Genomic DNA, 23,970 nt, shown 5'->3' with positions numbered 1-23,970 from the left:
CGATTTTTAAAAAAACAGCTTTTATCCCATTCAATTTCAATTTTCCCCCAAATTGGCGTGAAATTTTAAATTTTATTTACTTATAAGATGATGATACGCAATAGATTTCAACGTAAAAATCTTTGGGTAATGTAGCTGTGAATGTCAATTTCACTTCTGTGGTTTCAATTTTTGAAAATAAAGCTGACTAATTTTCTCGACATATAAAGTTGACTAAAATAACCTTACAGTCAAACACTAAGTTTTTTTCAAACAAAACTTACTTCGGGCACCTTTTCAACACCTAAAATGACGATCCGAACGTCTACGTATCCTTGATGTATTGGGCCTACATTATTGTACGCAGAAAAAAATATCAGGTTCTATATAAAATATTGACATTTCGGAGTCTTGACACACGACTAATGATTGGTCAAAGTATGGAAAAAAACACTAAGTGTTGCAAAAAATAAAGTTGGCCAATTTTATTTTTTTTGGTACTGTTTTACTGCGTTATAGAAAAAAAAAATATATGTATATTTTCCAATTTGGTTTTGATATGAACGAAATAAAAAAAAATCACATTTCGTTTTTTAATAAACGAAATACCAAAAAAAAAAAACTATTTCGTTGATATACCTACGAAATGCAATATATATATATATATATATATATATATATATATATATATATATATATATATATATATATATATATATATATATATATATATATATATATATATATATATTCCAATTTCGTTTTGATATGAACGAAATAATTTTTTTTTCATATTTCGTTTTTTAATAAACGAAATACAAAAAATAAAAAAATAAAAAATATACTATTTCGTTGATATACCAACGAAATGCAAAAAAAAAAATATATATTTTCCAATTTCGTTTTGATATGAATGAAATAAAAAAAAATCATATTTGAAATAAAATAAAAGAAATTTAAAAAAAAACTATTTCGTTGATGTACCTACGAAATGCTAAAAAAAAAAAAAAAATTGTTACATTTCGCTACAAGTGTAGCGAAATGTAAATAAATATTCCGGTCATGAACAGTGGTAATTGTGGGTATTTCGTTGGTTATCCAACGAAATACCCATTGTGGTATAAAAAAAATGTAGCCTATTTTGAGCTATTAGCTCCAAAAATAAGCCATTTTAGCTCCGGACTCTAATAAGTTGTCCATAAATATATTAAAAACTTTTCTCTCTCTTTCTACTTTTCTTTTCCTATCTATTTGCTTCCTTATTAGTTTACCCGATTATTTATCCCATTTATTTCATCTCTTTGAGCCAAAACAATTTTTGCATATTCCATATACAATCTTCACTGTAATTTTCTCTATTCCAATTATAGCGATGCCATGTAACTTTTTTCTGTGAAGTCCAAATAAAAAACAAACGTTAAATTGCTTCATCCTTAATTGCTTCACTACTTGAAGAAGTTGTTTAGTGTATTTTTTTTCGTTGGAATCAAAGTTAAAATCCCAATAGGGATTTTGTCTTGTCGGAGTAGGAAATGAATTAAAATATAATATTAGATGTATAATAGGAAGAGAGAGAAAGTATTTTAATATATTTATGGATAAGTTATTAATTATGTAAACCATTGTTAGAGTCTTGTTTTAGTCAATTAAATCTTAGCCATTAATTCTAACTCATGCCATGTGTCCTTAATCTAAGGTAGAACTTGAGAAAATGGAGAGCAGGGAAATGGAGAGGAGCCCAATCCGAAATTTTTAGCGTCGCCTATCCTACATCGATTAGTAACCTTAGATAATGATAAGTAACATGTTATAAAAATTAAATTATATTAATAAGATAAAAAAATATCATTACACTGTCATATTAAATGGAATGTTATTTCCGCCTTGTTTTTTGGGTTGATTATCGTTTACCTGTAATTGACGTAAAAGATAAGGAGGTCACATGTCAAAGAATTTGTGATTTTGCAATCACATGTATTGACTAGAACATGGTCATTAACTTCTGATGTTGGTATTAATTTATATTTTAAAAAACATTATGGTCACCTCATTAATCATTATAAGGAAATGAACTTTATTAGGTTCATTTTGGAATATTTAAAATAACAGGTGTTACGTCTGCGTGTTCATGATCACTTTCATGCATACATCATCGTATTCGTGACAATTAGCATTTATATATTAAAAAGGTATTGGGTTTTTTATCATGACCAATGAATTAACGTTATAACGTGACGTAGCGTTTCAGCAGAGAGTTAATCTAAATTACGTATCTCGACGCTGAATAAAAATTAATTTGTATGTAAACACAAAAAATTGTAACAAATATGAGATTAAAACTCATTTCTTAGAAGTATAATGAACGTTAAATCGAATTCATCAAGTTTAAGATCCCTTTTGGATGAGTTTATCGCTTTTGACTTATAAGCCAAAAGTCATACGTTAGAAATTCTAGCTCATAACTTTTGACTTATTTTTGTCATTTTGGCTTAAAACCAAGTTCTTAAAAGCGTTTTTTTATATTACCCAAATACTTTAAAAGTTATTTTGGCTTAAAAGCACCTGAAACAAGTCAATCCAAACAGGCTCTAAGTCCTGAATTCGCCCTATGAATAGATAACAAAAATTAAGAAGTTTGATTGTTTCTAGAGCAAATTATCTTAAAAAAAAGAAGTTATGATTACTCCAAGAATTCAATGTTGGTGTGCTTTATACTCCAACAACTACGAAATGACAATTATTTTGTCCTATGTCTATTTATGTAAATCCTAAATCACAGGATCCTCAACTGAATATTTAGGAGGCACACCCAAATATTGATTGATTAATTTCTGGATTTTGTTGTGTTTTTCTTTCTTATTTTATCTTTTCCTTCTATTAAGCGGACTAATTAATCCTCACATTTATTTAATTCACATTCTACAGAAAAATTAACATTTTTGCTTACAAAAAAAGATGGAGTTGAAATCAATCTTTTTCAAGTTGGACATAAACCTTCTCATAGTTACCTGGAAATATAATTTTATTTTGGATTGAGCTCCCAATGTTATAGTAATAAATAATAAATGACAATATTTAAGTCTCTCGTTAGGATTAGGATTAGTAAGATAAGGGTTGGTTCTGCTTACTTGTAATTTTCCTCTTTGAGGATTTTATTTTATTGTGAATAAAAATGTATTAACTAAAAAAATGATTAGGAACAAAAACCCTGACCGTAAAAGACTATGATATAATAGAAAGCAGAAACCAAGTGGTTTTGCCATTGAAAGAAAATCCTGTAGTGGTCCTAAAAATATTGGTTTTGATAACTGACACCTTTGTTTTCTACATAACATGGACTTGTTATGAAGATTGACAGATTTGGAATTGATAGTGATGAAGTTGGAAAATTCTTGGCTTTTATTATATGTAATGTATGACACGAAATGAATCTGATGAAATCATTGTTACTTCAATGAGAGAATAATAAGTTCTTGAGATGGAGATGAAATGGAAATGAAGGCAAAAGAAAAATAGAAAGGGAGAAATTGGAATTTATAGGAAATTATAAATAAAGAGGAATTTTAAGAGAAAAGTGTAAGGGTCAAGTTAATTGGGTTAGGTCAAGATATATTACTACTCTCGTCCCTATGATGTGAAGATGATATTATTTGGGGAGTCAAATAATTATTTTTTAGTAGGCTTTTTTCAAACTCTTTTTATGTATTTTGAATTATTGACTATGTCAATTTATACAAATTTTCAAGTATTTAATGTCACTTTTTAAAACGTTAAAAAACTATACATTAATTCACATCGAAAATTAGATACTTTGATCATCGTCTTTCAAACCGGCTACACATAAAATTGAGAGGCCGAGAATTTTATAGTTTGACAGGACATAAAATGAATCTGACGTGTGAATCTTCAAGTGACAATCTTCGGATATTGTCTCAAATGGAAAATATCTCATAAACATATGGTGCGGGATATGTAGCCCAAAGTCCAAAACTTGAGGCTATATTAATGGTATAGATCCTTTTGTAAGTGGTAGGTCAGTTTCTAAAATTATCAAGTAATGACTATAAAAATATAGTTTGTGTAAAAGATTTACGGCGAAATTATTTGGATCATTTCATACAACACCATGTGCTAAAAAAACGGATTCTAGATTTTAAATAAGTAGATGCGGGGTAGACTTTTGTTGTAGTCATTATTCCTCAAACTATTTTTTTATAGTCATTACTTCGATCTACAGTGAAATTATTTGGATCAAATCATATTTAAAACAACACCATGTGCTTAAAAAAAAAAGAATGACTTTTGAGACATACTAGAAGTGGTTAACGGGTTGCAAAAATTCCCTAAGATCCCGTGTTTGAACTTGGGTTATGATATATTTATATTTTTTGACACTCCTTAATATAAATCCTTGCTTCGTCACTGATTTTATATACGTTAGCATCTGATTATTAGATGGAACTTTGCAAGTTCACGCTTTTAATTTACTTCTCAATTAAAAAAAATGGCACAAAAAGGTGTTGCATATTATAGTTTTATAGATAGAACTTAGAATGACATTACGTATGACTAGAGAGTGGCGAAGCTAGGATTTTTTCACTAAAAGAGTTCAAAATTATGAAAAAGTAAATACACGAAGAAGTAAAATGGAGTTTAACATCTACTATTTATATTATTAATTTTAACCATTAAAAGCAATGTAATTTTTCGCCGTAGGAGATTCGGATGAACCCCCTAACCCAAGTTGGCTCCGCCAATGTGACCAGAGATGGAGCTAGGATTTAAAGCTTATGGGTTCGAGATTTTGGTCCTTTTAAGTTATTGAGTTCTAAATTAATAATTTATACATATTAAAAGTATTTCTTAAAATAAATATGGAATTTGGACAAAAAATACTAGGTTCGGTCAAACCCGTAACCTACACGCCAGCTCCGCCTTTTTTAGTTTTGATAAGACATAGGTGATAGGACAGTCAGAGTCTCTTTTTGAGCGGAAGAAAAAGAATATTTGAAATTGAAGTCGGAAAAAAGTTAGTCAGAAATCAATTTTTTGTTTTGACGTGAACGGAAAAGAAGTTTGTGAAAGTTGAAGATTGGCAAGTAGAAGTTCAAGATTTGAAAAACTTCATTAAATTTCCAAATTATTGGACCTGATTCACATACAGTAAAATGTAAAGAAATACAACAATCTGCACTCAATTGCGAAGCTTGTGAATAAAATAACCAAAAGTCCCAAAGTGAAAAAAAAAAAAAAAACTTTCTTTGGTATTACGCACTTCTTAGGAGAAAAGCAAATGCCATACAGAGACCAGCAGCAAGAAATGTGGAGAAAATAGTGACCCTTGTAGGCATTCTTCCTTTATCACCTCTCAAAACCATAGCTTCATAAATTGGTAAACAATTTATTACTACAAAACCAGCAATAAATATTTGGATAAATAGACCGTCCAAACTTTGATCACCCTTGAAACTTGAAGCTACTGATTTGAGAAATGCCACTAAATTGGTAATTGATGCCGTTGCTAGTGTAACGAACATAGGCGAAACAACCCCAAATTCGAAAATTCCTTGATGATACCTTTTACCTTGATCATTATCGACTACTTTGCTTGTTACGGTGAACCCTTGTGTAGATACACCTAAGTGTTTAGTTAAATACTCAATTGTTCCAAATAGATAACATGATAATCCCCTTATCATCCACATTCTTTGGTCACTCCACCACCTTTTAAATGTCCCTTGAAAAGACATAAAGATGAAGCAATCTTGTCCATATGCTCCGAGGAACAAAAAAAGGTACAAGAAAAACCATGGATTTGAAACCTGAAATTCAATTAAAAAAATTATATCTATAAGCTGGCAGATGTATAATATATATGTATATTAGTGTATAAAATATGTATATTGTCTAGTGACTGAATATTTTTGGACGAGCGACCAAATGTGTAACTTCCCCACTATACTATCTAGGCTAGTTATTTCTTATCTCGTTATGTTTTTTGCTTGCTATATTTTAAACATCAACATATAGTTATTGATGAAAATGAATTGGTGCATACCTTTGGAAAGATGGCAACCCCATTGAGGAGGCTAAGTTGAGGAATGAAGGCATATAGAGTAATTGGTATTGACCAAATGGGCCAAAATGCATAATGAGCATAACAATGGGCCCTAACAAGGCCCATGTACTGAACCCCAAAAGTTAATGGGCTATATTTTGAGAAAGCAACTTCAAGTAGGCCCACAGACCACCTTTTGTTTTGGCTGACCACATCATAGAGAGAAATAGGTACATCTCCTAAAAATGCAGGCCTTTTAGGATAGCAAAACACAGATTTCCAACCTTCACATTGAAGTCTAAAACCAGTGAAGTAATCCTCCACCAGTGATCCATACCTAAAGCCCATCTGCATAATTTTGCAGGAAAATTGACATAAATAGACACCCACAACAAAAAAAATCCTGTAAATAATGTGCACATAATAAATGTATATGCTATGTATACTGACTAGTGGAGATAAATATATTTCGCTGAGCGGTCAAATATGTAACTTTCTCTGTTTTGAATATGTCAATTTGTGGCAAGAAGATTTAATGTATATGACACATTTGGATTGATTGCCACTGAAAAGTTTTCGCTGCAGTTATGCTCCACATTTCACTGAGTTATTTCTTGTTGCTTTCAACTCCAACAAATTTTTCGTGGCAATACAATTAGCAAGTTTGAACCGATTGCCACCAAAAAGAAGGGGTGGTTTAAATTCAGTCATAAGTAATAATGAGACATACACAAAAGAATGTTTTCTAATCTATGAATCAATCAACTATGACAAATTCATGTTGGAGTATAGTTATAATAATTATATAAATTATATGTTTATATAAAAATAGAGTATAGTAATTTTGGGGCAATAAGATCTAATATCGGCAAGTTCGAACTTATTGCCATGAAAGTAGTTGATTCAATTAGACTCTATATTCACCGACTTATGCACATGCTACCTTCAACTCTTACAACTTCTTTTGTGAAATTAGTTCGAACTTGTCATATATATTAGATCTCGTGGCAAGTTTGAATCAATTGCCACGAAAAAAGTTGCTAATGCAATTATACTCTACATTCACTGCCTTAAAAGTTAAAACTGTTACCAAGAATAAATTAAGATAGGGGTAAATATTCAGTATAAAACTCACCGTGGAACCCCAATTATTTTCATTCTCATAGTTGCAACTTGCTACATAATGGGCTTGCTGTAACATTTATTGGGCCTGGATGGGCTTATTCACAAGATGATCCGGAAACAGCTCTTGAATTTCGGGCTTCTCAAACGACGATGGACTCCCAAAAAAAGCCCGACGACGGAAAAAGCATCCAGTTCCGACATTATTGGGCCCATAAAGCCCATCCATGCCCACTGGATTTGAATGAAACAAGGCTTTGAATTCACCACCATAAATATCTGCGTCGTTGAGCCCATGATAACATTGAGGAAACTTGAACGTAGGCTAAAGTGGGCCATAATGTTTGGTCCAAGAAGTAACATAAAGCCCGTTGAGGTGTTGATGGATCATTAGAGTACATGTCACAATCCAGTGTCAATATTATAGGTGCATTTGTCATAATTCCCGAAACTCGAAGCTATCACAAGAAGAAATAAATCATAATAAGTAATTAATTTAATTATAATTTCATTTCTTTTTGAACCATGAGAATATAAGTTGCACCGGAGTTTGAAACCAAACTCCTCCTCAGGAGGCTAAATGGGACGATTTTATAGATTAGGTTACTTAAAAGCCAATTACAGGTGTAAATGTGTAATGTGGAAAAGATGATAATAACCTCTTGTAACTGATCAAGCTATATTGATTTCGTAAAAAAATATCTACACTATTAGTAAAAATAAGTATTTAAATATAAATAAATGGCTGTCTTAATAAATTTAATGAAATTTTACTTACCAAAGCGTTGAGGGCACCTGCTTTAAAGTTATGAGGGGAGCTCTTGCTTTTCTCTCTTGAAAGATAAATTAGATTTGGCATGCCATGACCTGTTATGTCTTTGTCATAGCCACTTTCTAATAAAACCTGCACCAATCATTTTGTTAGAAGAAAATTGCAACCTTGGTGGGGGTTGGGGTGTTGGGAACTGGGAACTACAACATTAAACTGAGTTTAGGCCAATCCTCTATATATCTTTGAGATGATAGTAGTGCAAACTAGGGGTGGGCATAAACACCGAAAACCGAAAAACCGAACCGAACCGAATTAATTCGGTTTTTCGGTTTCGGTTTTTCGGTTTTTCGGTACGGTGTTCGGTTCCGGTTCACCGGTTTTTCGGTTTTTCGGTACGGTGTTCGGTTCCGATTCACCGGTTTTTCGGTTTTTCGGTTTAACCGAACAGTGCTACTGCTACAGTGCTAACTGCTCATATCTTTTCCAATTTCCAGTTTTCTCAGTTTGCACTTTGCTGCATCCCTTCTCCGTTTGCACTTTGCTGCATCCTTTCAACAAGCCATGGATCTTTGGTTTACTTATGGATTTGTTTGGAGCAGTCTTGATGTTGCGAGCACTATCTCTAGCCCCAGTAAGTGGATTTCTAGCAAGCTTTCTCTTATGCATGTTTAGGGAATTGACCTTGATAGTTTGAAAGTAAATCCATTACTAGAGAAACCCTGAACATAATGTTTCTTCTTATATTGATTGCTAGACGAATCCTTCACACTTACCATTTCAATGATATATTCCAGGTATCGGTCATTCAACCAGTTTCTGGCTGTGGACTTCCTATATTTTCAGTATTTTCCCATTTTTATCTAAAAACAATAAAATAGCTCATTTTTAATTAAAAAAAAAGCTCATTTTACAAGTAGAAAATATCCCAATTTAGGCCCATGCAAAAAAAAAAAAACCGAATTAAAAAACCGAAACCGAACCGAACCGAACTTCAAAAAACCGAACCGAACCGAACTAATTCGGTTCGGTGTTCGGTGTCCACTTTCAAAAAACCGAAACCGAAAAAACCGAACCGAAGTTTGAAAAACCGAACCGAAAAACCGAACGCCCACCCCTAGTGCAAACCTCAGTGAGGGACATGTTAAGAGTCTATAAGGGGTTGTACATGCGACACCTTCCGCAAACCACATCAACAAAACATGAGAGACATGTTTGCGTATGTATATAAAAAATAAAAAAAAGGCTTTAGATGCTGATGATGCGTTTTATAACGTAGGCTTAAAAGCGGATAATATCATTCATTAGTGGATTGCACTGTTACGGTCAGTCATTATTATATACTCTCTCCGTCTCATAATAAGTATCATCTTAGTCAAAAATTTTTGCCCCACAATCAGTGTCACCTTAGGAAATCAAGACATAAATTAACTAATTTTTTTTCTAATTCTACTCTTAGACAATAAAGTAACATCTAAATGATGATTGAAAAAAGCCACATAGTAAGTTGGTATTGTTGGATTCTCAATGTCAAAAGGTTTACTTCTTGTGCATAATCTAATCAAAAGGTAAGAATAATTTATTTTTATTATATAGGGGTAATTTGATAAACTTCACATTGCATTATTAGTTTCTTAATATGCGTGTTTTTTGCTAAGATGACACTTATTATGGGAGGGAGGGAGTATAAAAAAAGAGTTTTTAGACAAAGGAAAAGTTGTTATGACAAACCTGAATAATAGAGGGATGATTATGACGAGTAAATCCAGCAGTACAAAATTTGGTAAAAGCTTGAAGCTCTTCCTCGTTGCTTATATATTCTTCGTCCACCTTTCCCGTCTCCATCACATTTTCTATCCTTGTCTTCATGCTTTCATACATCAACTGCACACTTGTATATATATGATCAGGATCAGACAAAAAATAAAATATGCCCAAACTAAAATTATTTATGTGATGACCAGTTTGAAAAATAATATATATATAAATATTTTCTATCTCTTTGTTAAACCACCTGGGGGCGAAACGAAGGAGTCGTTTGGACATAGTATGAAATCATGCGATGAACCATGATTTGAAATCATGTTTGGACATGCAATTTGAATTTCTTAAGTTGTATTTTTTCTTATAGACATAAAAACCTCACAAGTTGTGAAAACTATCAAAATATTCTCAATTCTTATACAATCTTACCAAATGAGCAAGTCATAGTCCATAACAAAATTAATACGCAACTAGAAGGCCTTTCTGAAAAATACAACATCAATAAATCAAACTTTAGTTCAATAATAAAAAAAAAAACATGAATAGTAATGTAACTACTCTTTCATATAATCCTCCCACTTGTTAGACATATAAAGGTTGGTAAATGGTTGGTGGGAGTAATTGTTAAAAATATCTACCAACTTATGGGTCTTTTTTTACAAAATATAAACTTATGGGCCAAGTTGTATATTTAAAAATTTTGAAACCATAGTTTGAAACCTCAAATCATGCTTTTTTAGATGATTTGGGATTTTAAACCATGGTTTGAAACTATGAAATAAAATGCATGTCCAAACGCTGATTTCATCTCATGGTTTCAAATCGCATGTCCAAACGCCTAGTAAGTGTTGGCAAAAAGAAGTTCAATTAATTTCCTTTGTTTAGAAAATAAAATCACGCAAATAAGGAAAATTTTAACTTTATTCTTTATACGGCAAATGGCCAAATATGCCCCCTGTACTATTGGTAAAGTATCAAATATACCCCTTGTTATACTTTGGGTCCAAATATACCCCTACCATTATACTTTGAGCACAAATATATCCCTCCACCATTAAAGTTGACAAATGTGGACATCTAATCTTACGTGGCACTAACATTTGATGAGGTGGATGCCACGTGGCATGCCACCTCATCGCCCCTAACCCATTTTACTCCTCTCCTCTTCCACTACTAAAATTTCCTTCCCCTCCACCACTATTGCTACCTTTACCGCCACTAATGTGGGCGTGCCGTGCGTTAAAAGTAAATAACAGAGTATTCTTAAATCACAAAGAAAATTGGGAAATGTTAAAAGGAAAAATTCTTGTTATAATCAATGGGTTGAATTTATTTGCTTAAAAAAAAAGTTCTTGCTTCAATTACTGGGGTTCTAAATTTTTTCTCAAAGGGTATGAGTAGTTTGTTCATTTATTCAGCTCTTTTTCTTGTCTGTATAACGTTGTAGTGTTAAATCTTTCTTGGGTTTATCCAATTTTACCTTATTTGATTCATCAACTGCTAAAATGGTATGAAGAAAATCAGTCTTTTATTATTTGCAATATTGGTTGTGTGCTAAATATAAGATTTTCTCTTATTCTTTATTCAAAGGTGTAGTGTGTGTGTTGATTTTATTCAATTATTTTCACTGTCAGTTCAGCATTAGATTGCTAAATCTTTCTGGGTTTATCCAAATTTGCCTTAATTGATTCATCAAACGGTTAAAATGGGACACATTACAGGTTAGCCTTGATTCGCCAGTCTATTCTTGCACAACACACCAACACCAACATTAGTGGCGGCAATGGTTGTGAAGGGGAAGGAAATTTTAGTGGTGAAAGAGGGGAGGAGTAAATATGTGTTAGGGGTGATGAGGTGACATGCCACGTGACATCCACCTCATCAAATGTTAGCGCCACGTAGGATTCGATGTCCACCTTGATCAACTTTAACGGTGAAGGGGTATATTGTGCCCAAAGTATAACAGTAGAGATATATTTGGACCCAAAGTATAACGAGAGATATATTTTACCCTTTTCCAATAATACAGGGGTATATTTGGCCCTTTTCCGTTCTTTATATATATTGAATCTTCTTGACACAATAATGGAACATTGTAAAGAGGGTTTAAAATTTTTTCTTTAGATTACAAATTCAAATTTTAGATCTACTTTCTACTAGTATATTTCTTAATAATTTTGAGATAATCATTCTTCCACCATCAAATTACAACTAGAGTAAAATAATAAGTTGACCCAATAAGAGGTGCGACAATATTATTATTGCAGATCTTGAATCGTGAAATACCACACCCATATGCAACTTTCATCCCAAATTAAAAAAAAAAAAAAAATCATAAATGCATGTCGCGCATGCAAAGCTATCCTTGTGATATGTTGGTCTAACTTTTTAAAAATGTCACTCGATGCATTTTTAAAAAGATACATTACGTGTGCGGTAATAATTTTTAAGAGTCCGAACAACTTAATGATCGTGGAAGCTTAGCTAATATTCTATAGGAGTAATATATTACGATGCATGCACATGTGTACTAACTGCAAACTTTTACCAAAGGCGAGTATTTTTTTAAGAATTTAACTTGTCTGCGCCGATAGTATACACTTTTTTTTATACTATAAGTTCATGTAACCAACTAATAACAAGCAACTGCTTGATAATCATGATTTGGTAATATTGAAAATCAACTAAATAATCTTTTATAATCAGTTAAAACACATTGCTTGTATAAATTAAAGTATTTATACAGTCTGTCCTTTTCGGAAGAATTACTCAAGTAAAAAGATTTTACACAATATAGTTTAATTTATTATAGCAACAGACTGTTAATTGTTTGCTTCATTTTTCAGGTCCCATATCTACTACTGTAAAAAAAAACTACACAGTGTAGCTATAGCACGTAAACATGCACTTTATAGAAAGAGATTGTTACTATGCCAAAGCTTTTGCAGTTCTCATGCAAAACATATTGAAACAACTGAAAATAAAACTTGAAAAGGAAAAAACACATACCTTAATTTTCTGTGTCTCCGAATTTTCTATGTAATTAGAACTGAAATATGCATCTGGACACCTTTCAATTATCCTATTTTCCCTACAAAAAGGCAACCAATACACAGCAAATTTTGCAGCTTCCATAAAAGCAAATAGTGTAAGCTCCGAACCTCCATCATCCGATACATAAACTGAAATTTTCTCGATCGGGCAATAATCGTACGCCATAACAGATAACGCCGTGTTAACGACGTGTAAAGGCGGTTCCTTATAAGGATCCGCCGTGCAAATAAATATGTCGAGTGCTGGAAAATTATTGTTACTAAAGTTTTTTATTTTTTCAGGACATTCTTTACGTGTTAGTGGGCGCATACGAAATGCTTGAGTCGTTGACCACATGAAGGCTAGAATTATATCTGAAATTAAAATGGAAATTGATATGGTGAAAGTGATAAATGAAGTGGAATTTAATAAGTTGACTGTGTGGTTATAGAAAAGAGCTAGGATTGCAAAAAGGTAAATAAGTGCAAATGCACGGTTGAGGATAATCTGTAAAGGATTCACTTTGAAGGAGTGAAGACCACTAACGGCTGTGGTTTCCATTTCTGCCTAAAGTGTGTTATTAGAGAAGATGGAGTGATATATTTTGGTAAGAAGCACTGGTATTTATACCAAAGGGTCCAAAATACTTTATTGTAGTAAGTGCTTTGGACAATAATTTAGTTGACTTTAATTAAGAAAAATAAAAAGAGTATTTGAAGCCAAAATTGAAGGAAAGAATTACTCCCTCCGTGGTACTATTTGAGTTGACACGGAATTTAAGAAAGAAGGATACTCCTTTGAAATTTATGGTTCAAAACAAGTCTTAGATATTTATGTGACTGTAAATCATTTCATGAAGGGTAAAAGAAATTTTAAAGTTAAATTATTTTTAAATAGGCAAAAGACATAGATTGACCCTAAACTATACCCGAAATCTCCATATATCACTTAAACTATTAAGGCGACCTATTATCACCTGACAATCTTAAAAGGGAATTTTAATACCAGAGCTGATGTAGCACAAACAAAAAGTATGATTAAATAATAGGAGAGTGAGGTCAAAATTAAAGTAAAAATAAATTTTAGTTTTAATAAAAAACTGATTTCACCCCGCCGTCCCTCCCCCGTCTTCTCCTCCATCATATGGTGATTTAAGAAGTACACGTCATATGGTGATTGTCGAATTCATTTAATTCGTTCTGTTTTATGCAAATTAAACCTAATATCTAGAAATAGAAGACTAAATATTTGGTCATTTTATATGTTGATGGTGACATGGTGTTAGGAGAACCTTGCACGTCGCGTAAAATGGAAGTACTATTAACAAGTCTAAAATTTAGAAGACTAAATATTTGGTCATTTTATATGTTAACGGCGTTAGGAGAACCTTGCACGTCAGGTAAAATGGAAGTACTATTAACAAGTCTAAAATTTAGAAGACTAAATATTTGGGCATTTTATATGTTAATGGTGTTAGGAGAACCTTGCAGGTCATTAAAGAATTAAGACATACAAACTATCAAGTAATAATTGGAGTTTAATATAAAATTGGCTTTAAGTTAAGGGTAAGAAAAGAAAATCTCAAATTTACTCACGGGTCACCACAAAGCTTTTTGATATCTTCCATTTAATCCAACAAAGCTTTAAAACACCCAGTTAATTAGTTCTAACTCAAACAAGAAAACATTCTTTAAATTGTGGGTATATATATATAGGCTTTCTTCATCAACTTGCTGAAAATTCTAAAGCTGGAACGACGGAGGAAGTGATGTTGGAACAGATGAAAAAGAAGTGTGAATAATACTCCATCTGGCCCAGTTTATGTGGCACAGTTCGTATTTCGGAAGTCAAACAATTTAATTTTGACCGTGAATTCCGACATTGTATATTTAAGTTTTTCTTTTAAAAATAAATTTTTCAAATATGAAAACTACGTAAAAAGTACTATAAGTCACAACGATTGACAATTCAAAATATTTAAAAGATATATGAAAAAATTACAGTTAGAGAAAGACTTGTTTGAATCTCGAAATCTGAAAGATGTCACTTTAATTGGGACGGAGGGTATAATATATTTTTTTTAAAAAAAAAAGAATGAATGAAAAAGGGGAAAATTCGAGCAAACAAAACTGCCCTGGCAGAGCGTGTTTTACGCTGCCTGCCGTGACAAGATGAGTTATTTGTTTTTAAGGGGGATTACACTTTTGAGTGAGAATAAGAGGGTAAAAGATCACTCATAAAGTTTAAACGTGTAACAGAGTTTTCCAGACAAATTTAGAATGTAAAGTATATATTTTCCCTATATAGGAAGTACATCATATTGTGATTGTTGAATTTATTTAATCGTTCTGTTTTATGCAAATTAAACCTCACCAACTGATTCAGAGCCAAATGACTAACTAACTAACTCAGCTAATGACACAGCCTAGTAATAACTAACTAACTGAATTAGCCTAAGTTAAAGTAAATACAACATGGTCATTGAAGTCTGCAGTTAAGGCACTTTAGTGCACACATCTAACTTTTTTATAATGGTGTTAGGAACAACTTGCACGCATGTGGACTAATTTATAGAAAACTTATTCGGCCCAATGGCGTAACTACATTTTCATATAGGGAGCTAATAATAACATAAAAATATATTAGCTCATGATTTAAATTTTATGTGTACATAACTGATTCAACTCACAAGCATAAATTAATTGTCGTAGAAATAGCTTTCAAGGCACTTTTTATTTGTTCATCATCAACTAATTTAGCTAAGTCGTTAATCAAGCCCATCAAGATCGCACATGAACCCAACAAAAAGTTTTGTATATCTGGCATTCGAATTTGGAATATCCTACTGTCCCTTTTGTGTGAACTGGCCTCTGCTCTTTCATATATATGGAGTGTATAATTGACATGAATAGCTTTAAAAAAATCGTAAATAATCTGCTCAAGTAATTAAATAAACAATATATCTCAGAGTATACAACTTAAACACAACACGCAATGTCCTAAACTAACAAAGCAACATGTATCTGTAGAAATTTGATATGATTAATAGCGAAGAAAAATATAAGTGATGGTAAATGGTAATCAACAAAGATAATACAACCAGAAGCATGCTGTTCAAAGTCGAATATTAAATGCTTTCATGTCATTATTCATGCATGTCGAAGATATTATTAGTAAAAAGATATACAATCACCAAAAGAAATTAAAATTATATGTGCCGAACGGTCGTGTATAATATATCTATATAATGATCAGATTACTTAAAAATAATTGAAGATACCGGATTACCGGTGATGTAGCAACATAAACTGAGGGATGGTCAGTTTCAGAGACAGATTCAGGATTTAAAGTTTATGGGTCTGTGCAATACTTTCATGTAAATATTAATTACAATAATAATTGTGTTCACCCTCTAATATTTTAAAAATATACAGTGAATTTCTTATAAAAATATATATATACATGGTCTAGGCAAAAGCTATTGGTTTCACGTGAATCTGTAACCGACCTTGTTAGTCCGCCCTGGCCAGTTGAACATCCTTCATCGAAAAATTATACTATGCATATCGAAAAAAATATTGTGCATATAAGCCCTAAATTACTTTTTATAGATAAATATATTAAAGTTGGAACATTCTTAGCTAATTTTTTAGCTTCGCCACTATCTAGCAATGATTAGCAACCTAAGCTAATTGAAAAGTAACATGTTATAATATATTAAATTATATTAATGGTACAAAAAAATATCATTACACAATCAGTGTGTATAATTTAAACAGTGACAAAAAAAGATGCCCTTAAATGGAATATTATTTCCCCATTATTTCCACCTTGTAATTGACTAAAAGATAAAAAGGTCACATGTTGAAGTAGTTGTGGTTTCCCAATCGCATGGATTGACTAGAATTGGTCATCAATTTCTTATTATCGGTACTAATTTCTGTTTAAAAAAAAAGCATTATGTTCACTTCATTATAAGCAAATGAACCTTTTTTTTAGGTTCATTTAATTTTGGAGTATTATTTAATATAAAAGGTATTAACGTCTGAATGTTCATCACTCTCATGTATACATCATCGTCAATCGTCATTATCATGACTATTACTTAGCATTTGTATTATGAAACGAAGTTATTATTATATTTATTATATATAGACTATAGTAGTTTAGACTTTATGCCAAGGGGTATCATTAAGCTTGTAAGCGAATAACATCATACCACTTGAAATATTTTATAAAATTACTATAGGTTGATGTCCATATAGAAGATTAATAATAGTATTGTAATTTTTTTAATGAGCGATTAACGAATTAAGATTTATTACATGATGTAGCGTTCCAGCAACACATTCATCTGAAACTTCTGTTTACTGTGTTGCGCATAAATTTAAATGTAAGAATCTACTAAATTTTTGCAACAAATATAAGATCAAAATACATAATAATGTCAAAAGTATAATGGACGTTAAATTAGACCTATCAAGTTCAAATCCTGAATCCACCTGGATAACTAAAATCAAGAAGTTGATTTTATCGAGAGGAAATTGTCTTAAAATATATATATATATATATATATATATATATATATATATATATATATATGGTTACTTCAAGAAGTCACTGTTGGTGTGCTTTATGCTGCAACAACTACTAAATCACAACAATTTGTCTTATATCACTTTACATAAATGAATAATTGAAATTTTATGGGTACACCCAAATATTGATTGATTAATTTCTCGATTTTGATGTGTTCTTTTTCCTATTTTATTGTTTCCTTCTATTAAGCAGACATTCACATTTATTTAACCGCATTCTACAGAAAGAAATTATCAAATCTTTGTCGACCTGGACAGAAAACGCATTAATGAACTTTGATCATCATTTTAAGACGTATTTTTTTCACCAAATTGATACAAGAAAAGTTGCAATTTGTAGTACTTTTCATGAAGTTTTCAAATATATAAATTTTAATGTTAAAATATTGAGTTAATCTAATCCAATTTAGCTTCAACGTTTAGTCAAATTCACTCTCGAAAAGTAAAAAGTGTCACATAAATTGGGACGAGGGAGTAACATAACATGGACTTGCTACGAAGATTGACAGATTTGGCATTGAGAGTAAAGTTGGAGATTCTTGACTTTTATTATATGTATGACACAATGAATCTTATGAAATCATTGTTACTGAGAGGATAATAAGTTCGTGAGATGGAGACTGATAAATGGAAAAGGAAGCAAAAGAAAAATAGAAGTTGTGGAAGGAACAAAAAGGAAAGTATTGGAATCTATAGGAAACAGAGAGGAAATTTTAAGAGTAAAATGTGAGGGCTAAGTTAATTGGGATAAGATATATCACTCATTCTGTCCCATTTCAGGTGAAGGTATTACTATTTGGAAAGTTAATAATTTATTTTTTATTGCAACTTTTTCAAACTATTTTTTTAAAGTATTTTGAATTATTAACTATATCGATTATACGTAGTACTTTTCAAGTATGTGATGTCATTTTTAAAATTGAAAAATTTATGCACGAATTCACACTGACAATTAGGTATTTTAAACCTCATATTTCAAACCCCTACACAAATTGAGAGACCGAGAATTTTATAGTTTGAAATGAATAACATAAAATGAATCTGACTTGTGAAACTAGGGTTCAATATATTTTCTTCAAGTGATGCTCTTCGCATATTGTCCCAAATGAAAAGAAGTGTCCTATGTCATAATTGATAAACATATGGTGCTCATATATGTAGCCCAAAGTCCAAAACTTAAGGGTACATAGTAGTTTAGATCCTTATTATCAAGTAATGACTACAAAAATATAGTTTTTGTAAAAGATTTAAGCATGCAGAGAAATTATTTGGATCAAATCACGCTTTAAAACAAAACCATATGCTAAAAAAACAGATTCTAGATTTTAAATCAATAGATGTGGAGGATACTATCGTGGTAGTCACTAATCATGAAATTATACTATTGTATAATTCCTATTTATCAAGTCTTTTTTATCTCTCATTTTTCATATAAGGACATTCATGTGACCACCCACGAGGCCACGACCATGGACATTCTTCCTCACTAAGAAGAAGACCAAGCAATTCAATAAAGCCCAACTGATAGTCTGATACACAACCCCTGTATGTACCATTCACAATCCTGTAAGTTAGGCCCCGTAACCTTTTCATCCCATGCCATCCTTTGAGTGAGGCCCACAGTTTCAAAAAGAACTTAGGCGTTGCTTGGGAAGAAATTTCACGGTTTTCCCTTCAAAGTTCAAATAGGCTGGTCTTATATTTTTGGGGACAGAACGCGCGCCCCCTCAAACCAAAATAGGCAATTTGCACAATTGTCCTTATTCGGGGGTGGACTTTAATTTTTGGCCCTCAAATTGGTGGTCTTTAATTTTTAGTCTTCGCTAAAACCTCTTGATTACGGGTTCAAACCCTGCTCAATCAAAAATTTAAAAACAAAATCGCAAGATAAAGTTTGAATTCGCAAAGCACCTTTAAAGTTTAAACGCATGTATAAAACCTAACCAACTGAATTTTTAGTTACCACTTGTTTAAGATTGAATACTAAATCTGTGGTTGTGAATGCTTTCTCATGAAGTGAAAAAGAAAACAGTTCTACGCTACCTCAAAAGATAAATCATCTATTTGCTTCTACAGCTTGATTAAAACTCATGGATTGTTAAAAGACACAACAAGGGAAATAAAAGTGACCATATCTAACAACTTAATTTCTAAATACACTTAATTTAACGTCCTATTAGAACAAACAAATAAAAGTGACATGTCGATGAATTTTTGTTTAGCAATAGCGAACAATTACAAAGTGTAGCATGATTGTGCCATATGAGTCCATATATATAGTACTAGGCAAAAATTTATCGATACAAGACGACTGCAATCTAGAAGTTATTATTGGGCATCTCTAGAGTCATACAGAAAGGGCAAGCATCGAGCAATTTTCACCATCTCATTTCATTAAGTAGAAGCACATTAACACGGCGATGCATTGTATTTCCAGATGCAAAGTTCCCAAATATTGCAATGGCACATAAATATTTACAGAATAACACGAATAGAACACTACACAAACCACCAGACTCCCCACTAGAAACACAATTAACTATTCACAACTAATACTATTCCTATACTAGTTTGATGCTAATACAACCCGTTAATTACTTAAGTGCTCTCAAAACCGAGCATGAAGTAGACTAGAATCTCCTTGAAGCTACAACCCTCCTTCCAACAGCCTAACATGAAAAAGAATGAAAACTAGCTTCTTTCTTTCCTGTTATATTTGGAGAATGAAGTCGAAGAGATGACAAAATGATTCAACCGCCTATTCATTTGAAAGCAGTCTCTTAACTGTCTGTACGTGACAGGCTCAATTTTTTCATATCTTGACTTGAACAAATGAAAATCCTCCTCACCACATTGCAAAAGTCGCTGCAATTAAGTAATTGAGTCACGTATTAACACAGTTGTTATATATTTCAAATTTGAATTGTTAAGGGAAAAGATAACTTACAGCCATGGATAGTCGCCCATAAGCATCATATCCCCTTCATCATCTGTAAACACGATCTCCCATTTATTTCGTGAGTGAAGTTCACCTTGGATTTCAAACATCTCCTCGAGTTCCTTTATAAGCTCATCATATCCTTTCAATGCAGTTAAATCCACTGCACGACCTACAGCTACCCCTTGCATTTGAACCTTCTCGGGGAATTCCACACATGAAAAAATGTTAAGGCAATAATAAATTTGTACAAAAAGCAATTTTCTGGCTTTAGATTTAATACCTTGGTGCGACTCCTGGTGGAACAACTTTGCTTGCTTTGAATCTCCTTTAGGGGTAACTGCAACTGGCCTTGCGTTTGATCTTTTAAGTCTATTGAAAGGTCCGAATTTTGATCTGAATCGCCAGCTGGCACCGTGTTTGGTGGTGCCTCAGTAGTGCTGATTGTGGTACTTTTCAAGTCAATACCAAATAATCTACAGGTGGTTATGGTATCACATTTTCTCTCATCAGCAGGACTAAGAATCGGCTGATTAGTCCCGAATTGCGGGGTCAAAACACTTGGAAAACCAGACCAAGCTGAGGCACTTTTACTGTCTTCTGTCTCATCCGCAAACATACTTGAAGAAGTATTTAAATGAGTAAGCGGCCAACCACCCTCTGTATGAGACATTAATGTGGTGGTATTAAATTGAGGCGAGTCGGGAGAAGGATTCCAAACCGCTGACGCAATTGAGGATGCAGGTTCTAGCAAGAAAAAAAGGTAAAATAATTAAGAAAATGGAAATTAAAAATTAACCGACACAAGAAAAACGCTATGCTGTAGAGAATTTCATTCAGACCTGAGATTTTGATTTCACTATGTGGCCGATGCCTTTTGTTCTTCCCTGCCATTGACTGGACAAGGGGATTTGGAACGGAAGCCACAAAAGGTTCTATTTCCCAAGGAGAAACTCTGTCAGGCCTTGAAATGGATGCAGGCTCGTCCCATTGAACCTGGAATGAACAGAGATAATGGTGATTACAAACTGAACATAAAGAATATTGCTGAATATATATACTCAACAAAAGGATATCAACTTTATCAACCTTCAATGATCGCCATGTAGAATCTTTCCACTGTGAGGAAAGATCATCAACCCCAACTATCGTGCCTGTAAATCTGAGAAATAAGACGGGAATAACACAAGGAAAACCAAATACAGATCAGTAATGAGAAATTTGCAAATAAACATATACTAATTCGAAGACTTCTAGATATTTGATAGATATCAAACTACCTTCTCTCGGGATTCTCTTCCCCTTCAAACCGCATCTTAAATCGCATGCCAACTGAATATCCATGTTTAACAGCCTCTAAGTATTTGTTGAGGCCTACGATGAACTGACTGGTTCTGAAGCAGAAAATTGAACGAACATATGAAAATTTTAGTATGTTCTCGTGATCTCTGATTTGCAGAAGGATGGTAATTGAAAAGAAACGTGTACAACAAACCTCGGTTTGTAGTAAACAACAAACATGGTCTGGGTTGTAACGGCATGAGATGCTGTAGCTAAAACTCCTAGGTGCATGCTCTGGCTTGATATCACAGACGATGGCATTGAGCTCTGCTGGCGACCGAGCCGTTTGACACCGACTCGTAGTTCTCCGTTCTCACCCCTAAAGCCAAAAAATCCACATAATATAATTATTAGACAAACCAACACGGCAACACTAACTGTTCCAGAGAGATACGTCACGCAATAGTCATGGAAATTAATGCAATCGAATTATCATACTCATACGAGAAACCAGGACCAGAGAGAGGGATACCTCAAGAATACAAAAGAATCACCAGCAACTAATCTCTTCGAAGAAACAAAGGTACTCCATCCTGTGGTAAGTAAATGCCTCCGAGGTTGACCTGTTAATTACAACAATGAAGAATGAGTTTTAACCTTCATAATTACATAATAAAGCTTCATTGATATCTTCAATTATACAGTACAAACAAAGGGATCACCTCTAAATATATGTTTAAAGCGCCACTCGATCCCATGAAGGTCATTCGCGATCAATTCCTGTGTCGGAGTCTGCTGGTTCATGTCCTAACAAAACATACCAACCAAGAGAGCTAATTCATTAAATTGTCAAAATTGCAAAAAATCATAGCCAATACAAAAGGATCAGACTCATATATATTACCAGGGGAGGAAGACACTCATTAGCATGTTTCCTCAGAACAGAAAATCCACCATGAGTGCTCGTATCAGAGGCGGTCAAAACCTTGCAGAAGGATTGAACTCTAGGCCTTGCAGGCTCGGGCAGCAATGGATCCGGACTGTTTGGCTCGGCTTCCTAAATTAGAAGAGCAATTACAACCAAATTGATCAATAAAATGTATATAGAAACAAGAAAATAGAATACTACAACATAAATTTCCAAGTAAAGAGCTTCTTTTTAACTTCTTACATCTGGTGCAAGTGGCATCAAAGTGATCTGTGCATATACCTCATCAGTATCTTGCTCAGCCTACAACAATTCTTCACTCATCAAAATTTTTACATTTACAAAGACAAAATTGTTTGAAAACAACAATTAATACATCACTGTTTGTATGAAAAAACTAACAAGCATGAATACAATTTAAGTAAAATTTACTGATATCAAAGGAAACAAAAATAGTAAACATACCAGAAGCTGAATGTTAATAACACTACAAAGGATCTTTGGTTTGAGATTGAATGATGGAACTCTCAGATTCATTTCTTGGTTTATTGATGCTTCCAACTATCCACAAACCAAAAAAAAGTGAGACAAAAAAAGAAAAAGACACAAATTTTACAATCCCCAAAAATAGTAAAATAACCAAGACAAGAAAAAAAAAAAAAAAACACACACACTCAGAAAGAGAAAATCCAATAATTGACTCAAAAAAATAACTCCATAACTCCCAACCAAGAACTTAGCTTTGAATCAACCAGAACACCCAAAACAGAAAGAAAAAAAAAATACTTACTTGCTCCATGTGACCTTGTGGAAAATAATAAACTCTTTCATTAACTTTTGGAACATCAACTAATGGACCTGCACACAACTTCCATAACTCATGGTACAGATCATCTTTACCTGAAATTTTTCCACACACAAAAAAAAAAAAAAAAAAATCAACATTTTAAACAAAACCCAACATTAAAAAAACAAGAATTCTTGAATTTACAATTCAAACAACAACACAAAAATCAAACCTTTATTATTCTCCATGATTTCAATCAACAAAAAAAGCTCTTTAATTCCAAGAACAAAATGAGACCAAGAATTCAAAATCAAATAAACATCCCAAACTTAGCTAAAATTCACCACATTTGTTCTTCAAAACAAATAAAACAACCCCCTTATAACACACATATATAACCCTTAAAAAGAAAGAACAAAAAAAAAAAAAAGGGTTAAGTATAGTACTTCAAGAAAAATAAATGACAACTATAGTAGTACTACTATTATTACTACTGCAACAACAGGAGTCACAAGCTTAATAACTTGTTTTCTTTTTTTTGTTTTGTGAGTGTGTTGTTGTAAGAGAGAGAGAGAAAAATAAAACGGGGTTATAAAGAGTTATCTAAAAAACAGCTAAATAAATGGCTTGATTTGTTGCTTTCTATAGCTACTGCAGAGAACGTGCTTGTCTCCTTTTTTCATCTGTGTAATGTGACGGCGCAAATTGGCTTT

The 23,970-nt window shown here is 32.5% G+C and overlaps 1 protein-coding gene and 1 pseudogene across 3 annotated transcripts; both read right to left on the bottom strand.

Moving 5' to 3' along the window:
- Window positions 1-5,071: 5,071 nt before the first annotated feature.
- LOC132638044 (cellulose synthase-like protein G3) lies at window positions 5,072-13,286 on the bottom strand (annotated as a pseudogene).
- Window positions 13,287-19,690: 6,404 nt separating this feature from the next.
- LOC132634759 (auxin response factor 9-like) lies at window positions 19,691-23,921 on the bottom strand. Of its 3 annotated transcripts, XM_060350810.1 has the most exons (15): window positions 23,490-23,921; window positions 23,261-23,370; window positions 22,936-23,031; window positions 22,714-22,773; window positions 22,447-22,599; window positions 22,265-22,349; window positions 22,075-22,165; window positions 21,757-21,921; window positions 21,542-21,655; window positions 21,351-21,423; window positions 21,104-21,257; window positions 20,545-21,008; window positions 20,271-20,458; window positions 20,082-20,188; window positions 19,691-20,030 (listed from the first exon to the last, which is right to left on the bottom strand). In XM_060350810.1, the coding sequence occupies exons 1-14, from the start codon at window positions 23,503-23,505 to the stop codon at window positions 20,104-20,106; spliced, it is 1,854 nt and encodes a 617-aa protein (XP_060206793.1). In that variant the 5' UTR covers window positions 23,506-23,921; the 3' UTR covers window positions 19,691-20,030; window positions 20,082-20,103. The 3 variants fall into 3 exon arrangements, with proteins under 3 accessions (XP_060206793.1, XP_060206792.1, XP_060206794.1); XM_060350809.1 differs by having other exon boundaries at window positions 19,691-20,188; window positions 23,490-23,919; XM_060350811.1 differs by having other exon boundaries at window positions 19,691-20,188; window positions 23,704-23,917.
- Between the last annotated feature and the right edge of the window lie 49 nt (window positions 23,922-23,970).

This window comes from Lycium barbarum, chromosome 4 (assembly GCF_019175385.1).
Source record: "Lycium barbarum isolate Lr01 chromosome 4, ASM1917538v2, whole genome shotgun sequence".
Lineage (NCBI taxonomy): Eukaryota > Viridiplantae > Streptophyta > Magnoliopsida > Solanales > Solanaceae > Lycium > Lycium barbarum.
The sequence above is the reverse complement of the archived record's forward strand: the minus strand, read 5'-3'. Positions and strand labels throughout refer to the sequence as shown.

Bases quoted from the DNA above. Each gene is read 5' to 3' on its own strand.
- LOC132634759 (XM_060350810.1), bottom strand. The intron at 23,032-23,260 runs GTAAGTATTTTT...GTTTGTGGATAG, and splicing joins CACAAGGTCACATGGAGCAA to TTGGAAGCATCAATAAACCA. The intron at 22,350-22,446 runs GTAATATATATG...ATGTTTTGTTAG, and splicing joins ATGAGTGTCTTCCTCCCCTG to GACATGAACCAGCAGACTCC.